The sequence below is a fragment of the Saccostrea cucullata genome, unplaced genomic scaffold (genome assembly GCF_032062105.1).
Source record: "Saccostrea cucullata isolate Sc308-1 unplaced genomic scaffold, CSIRO_AGI_Scuc_v1 ctg930, whole genome shotgun sequence".
Lineage (NCBI taxonomy): Eukaryota > Metazoa > Mollusca > Bivalvia > Ostreida > Ostreidae > Saccostrea > Saccostrea cuccullata.
In genome coordinates, this window is record NW_026926945.1 from 264646 (window position 1) to 269745 (window position 5100).

Consider the following 5100-nt stretch of genomic DNA (forward strand, 5'->3'; position numbering starts at 1 on the left):
GCAGTCCAAGTGCAGGAGGTGTACACTGGTCATGATCACAATATTAACGCCTCAGAAATAGATGTTCCGATGAAATGGTACACACCCGTCGTCCAGAGGCAACAACATATACTAAAATACTAGTAATGGAGTTTTATGAAGAGAATTACTTTTACATTCGACAGCTGACTTTTACATTTCGGTTACTGGAGTTTATCTCTGTTTAAATTGTAAAAGTCAGTCGTCGATTGTAAAAGTAAGTCTCTTCAAAAAACTCCAATATGCAAGCTGCCTGATAACATTTTATCATGGGACGGGGCAGTCATCATCACCCACCATCAGACATCAATAAACATTATTATTAATAATTCATACTAGAGTGTTCAAGATTGATCGTTAGTTTGATATATATATGTCGTTGTACTACTACCATGAACTTGTTTTAAGACGGACATAGTGCATATTTTTTTATTCATTGTGCTAGCAAGCACAGGAAATACTTTTATATTTTGTACTGTATTGTAATTTATGTAAAATTTTATGTTTTAATATAATTTAGGTACAATATCTTTATGAGCTCTGTTACAATCATTCAAATGGTCACGATTATGAAGATTGCATTAGTATGTAAATATTAAATATATAAATATAAATTTAAAACTTGTTCTATATTTATGATTATATTGCTGCTTTTTTGACAAGTGAAGGACTTTCTTAGGTAATAGTTTTTTTTGTGGGAGACATTGTTCCAATTTCTGAAGGGGGACTGGGGAGTCTTCAGTGATATGTGTTGACACTTTCTGCTCCAAAACCTCGATGTCCCCCACTTGCTCCAAAAGCAAGGGGTTTCACTACAGGATTTAATTTATAGTGTAAATCAAATTAAAATATACACAGTCAAGACACAGTTAACTGTGCCATTTTGTCAGTATTCTAATGTTTTTTGTATAGTGGGGCCCACATCGAGTATTACTGGGGCGACATCCACCTTACCTGAGTAAGGGGATGCTACAGGCTGGTGCATGTGACAATTACGCTTGTATAGCCTCTCCGAAGAAGAAAGGGTGAGAAGGGCAAGTCACGCTTACCTCCTTATTACACTGGTGATAGTTCAGACTCGGGCACTGACGTTCACGCAGGCCCCCAGTGTGTCCCTTACATGTGGAGTTAATCTGGAGCACTGTTCGGCTCCCCAGTTTACCCACAAAAAAGTTCAAGCGGCAAACATCTATCAATTATATTCCATGTACTTAATGTTGAAATCATAGTTTGTTTTCAGTCTTTTCTTAGAGAAAGTAATCAGAAAACTATGAAAACCAAAGAAATACTGTATACAGGGAAAATTTCGCCACCGTTTTATTTTCGCCACTTTCGCCCTCTTCTTGATTAGGCGAATTTAAAACGGGGCGAATTTAAATAACACAGCATAACTTCTTCGACAGACCTATGAATGGGCGAATTTAAAACGGGGCAAAATTGTTGGCAAGTGCAAAAGGGCGCAAATAGCACGGGGCGAAAAAAAACCCTGTATACAGTATTAGCTTTATTTGTGGTGCATTCAATTTTTATTCAGCTTTCAAATTGACCAATTTTATAATTTAAATTATAATTTTTTTCATGACATTCATTTTATGATATGCATTTTAATCCTAGTCTGTAAGCACTTTTGGCAAACAAATATTACATTTTTACCCTGGTCCGTATACAATATCGTTGACCTCTAATGACCGAGATTTTACAAAAATATAAAGATCAAAGAAGAAAACAAAACTTTTCCCACTTGGATATTTACAATTAATACTTTGATATATTCTATATTTTGAACCATTCATTTTGACAAAAAAACCGTTGTCCACAAAGAATTCTCGTATATATGTTTCACTACAAAAAAGGACTGTCTAAATGTTTTTAAAAGGATGAAAAACGAAAATGCGCCAAGTTTATCATATCACAGTTAATTAGATTGACGACTGTAATCTCTTGACAACCGATTTAATTTCCTCGTTGGCCACTTCTAATATTCCGTTACTTCCAACCTTTTCATTGTGAAAGCAAAGGAGAAGTTGAGCAAGAAAATGATGGCGGAATGCAAAAACGTCTTGGTTTTCGGTTTTTTCCAAATATTTCAGCAAGGTTGAATTCAGTTCAATACATTTGGGGTTTTTGTAAATAAGATTCCGTCCCTTAGCAAGGTTTTTGGCTTCCTCTAATTGACTGTATTCATAACTTCTTTTCTGTTGTTGATTGTTGCTGCCATCATCCTTACTCGCACATTCGTCTCTTAATTTTACCCATGCCTTCCAATCTATTTCTCTTTGATTCACAGAGGGAGTGTTACAGAGAACGTAAACAAGTGTTACATACATATCTCTGTCTTTTTGAAAAAGATCATGGAAATTTTCATTAAGTTTGGGTATAGGATTTTTCATGAATTCCTCGGTTTGCTCGATAGGGCAATGATCTTCAACAATCAATTTAACCAACAGAGGAAATCCTACGTCTTCCGAAATGTTCGAAAAGTATATTCTTCTGTCAAACATGTTTCGGAATCTTTCTCTGCTAAGTTGGGTTCGATAGGCTTCAGAAAGATTGAAAATGTTCCGTCTTATTTCATCCTTTAGTTGTTTTTCAACAAAAGTGGAATCTATACAAATAATGGCTTTATGGTTTTCCTTATTTTTACAATTATCAATTAAATTCATAACTGTATTTCTTACATTAGCCCTTTCATTTTCCTCTAAATTACAGACATTCCATATTCCAAAGCAATCATCCCAGACAACAACATTACCCTGGTCATTCGTGAGTTCTGGTAATGTTGTCTGTTTTGGTTTCATGTAATTTACAGTAAAACCCGTGAAGTTCTCCTTCACCATGTAGTTTGCAAATGTAGTCTTTCCACTTCCTGGCCCACCAACAATTATTATGAATCCATATTCCTCTAATATTTGAACAGCATCTTTGTATGAAATTGGAATAACAAATGTTTCTGGAAAGAAATGTGCTTAAATGAACCTCGTGCCGACCTCTTGAAAAGATTTTACTTCAAGGGTTAAGATTTACTTATACATTACGATAAAACATATACATGTATAGATATCTAACATAAGCTATAGATAAATTAGCCTATTATGTAAGGTAACAGGAGTCAAAACAGTAAATCACTTTTTATTTGCAAGAAGTTTATATCAGCGTAATAATACGAGACAGTGGGCATGCGAAAATTTAATTCTCCCGTATAATAGTATTCCATGAGATCACAGAGAGCAATGACCAGAATTTGTAAAAATTTTGTCTCGCTTATCAAGACCATTTCGTGAAAATAAAGCGTCGGAAAATTAAATGATCTACAATAGAAAGACTATTTATCATAAACTAGATTATTTTTTTTAATTTGATACTGGTAAAACATAAATTTTCTTTTGCTTTAAATTATTTTTGCCTTTTGTAATAAAGGATATAGAGATAACAAATAGCATTCAATATCAAAGTCTATGAAACAATACTCAGAGTGCAATCTGTTTTTCAAAATCATTTCTCGATAAACAATTGAATTTTTAATCCTATACAGAAAAAAATATGTATCTTCTTGTTAAGTATATCAAGCAGGTTTCAAAAGCTTAACACCTTTTACATCTTACAATGTATATCATTACAGATATTACCTTCAGTTCGTGTTTCTTTATAATTATCTTTGGCTGAATCTTCTAAAAATGGGGATGTTACTTGAAAAAGAGAAACAAAATATTAACGCATATTTTGGAAAGGAAACTGTGGGTTTTTTGGGTTCCCCCCTTCGTCGCCAATTGTCGCAATAAATTTGAATTGTTTACTTGACTTCTGAGCTTGAATATTGTTTGTAGTTGCCATACATAGTATATTTCTAATGATAAAGAGGTCTGTGTTTGCTCCGCTCCTATTTTGAACTTTTGTACTCCATTCCATTGTTGACAGAAAGAAATGAATATTTTATGCAAGTCTATTTTAAAAGCTAGTGGGAGATGATTACCTGAGCAAGAAATTTCAGTGTCTTCTTCCTTGTTTGAATTGTCCGAATCATAAATGTAAGATTCTGTTTCTACAAACAAAAAAAATAATTTTGCTGTTCAATCAATTTCATAATTATTAATAATATTTCCACCAATCTGTAGATGAAAAAGTAAAAGTTTTCTTTTTAAAGGAAACCAGTCCTGAAATCGACCTGATATTGAATTAAACTGCGATGATGAAGATGTAATCAAGGTAAAAGAAGAAGACAATTTTGACACAATTTGATCTTGATATTAGACCTTCATAAAAATGTCTGTCACAATTCATGTCCATATTTGCTTTTCATATGTTTTTTATCAGAATGCTTTAGGATTAATAATATTGGCCCATATGTTTTTCATACTTTTAAGCTTGTTTAGCAGGTTTAACCTGACAATTTAAAGCTGAACACGACTCGTAGAAAGGCATACGCCATTTTCGATATCATTATCTACGACACATCAACACTAGGGTGTACTCGTCGCATTCGTTACTCTTGACTGCTTTATTGTCACGGGTATCGGCATGGAATGGCGACCCGTGTTGGTGCTGCATTGTTATCTTGCATTACTGTTGTTTACATTTTATTGCAGTTTTTGTGTATATGTATTGTTTGTATAATGCACAACTTTAATTGTAAATTTATTTGGTATCTTACTTTTCTGCATTAGACGTCGTATTACGTTATTATTTTCGCTAACAAGTCCTGTACAGCATACGTACGTCTACCCTGGTGTCGACTAATTACTCTGAACAGTGACAAAGTTCTGCCCTTTATATACGGGTCTGCAGAGTAGCGAGAATCGGGAACAAAAATGGCAGACACATTTCTTTTACGAATCATGTTAAGCTTTAAGTCCCGGGATTTCAGAAATCAGATTGGGCGTAGTAATTGACCAGGGCAGTTGAATCTAAGACAGCTCGAGTTTTCCCTTCTTTTGTTCTTTGTTTTATTATTAATGACCAGAGGTCCACATATTTTGCGTAAGTGTATTTTATTTATTATTGTTAGCTTTGTGATTTATTGACCGTTTTTATTTCTAAAATGGCACAGAACTTTATACTAAGTTAGATTCAAAGTAGTATTTGCTC

General features: G+C 33.8%; 1 protein-coding gene across 1 annotated transcript; it reads right to left on the minus strand.

Moving 5' to 3' along the window:
• Nucleotides 1-1937: 1937 nt before the first annotated feature.
• LOC134272978 (uncharacterized) lies at nt 1938-3678 on the minus strand. The gene is made up of 2 exons (XM_062755145.1): nt 3645-3678; nt 1938-2968 (listed from the first exon to the last, which is right to left on the minus strand). Exon 2 carries the CDS (start codon nt 2853-2855, stop codon nt 1938-1940), a length of 918 nt encoding a protein of 305 aa, XP_062611129.1. The 5' UTR covers nt 2856-2968; nt 3645-3678.
• Between the last annotated feature and the right edge of the window lie 1422 nt (nt 3679-5100).

Excerpts from the sequence above, each read along its gene's own strand:
- LOC134272978 (XM_062755145.1), bottom strand. The coding sequence starts at position 2,855 with ATGGTGAAGGAGAACTTCACGGGTTTTACTGTAAATTACATGAAACCA.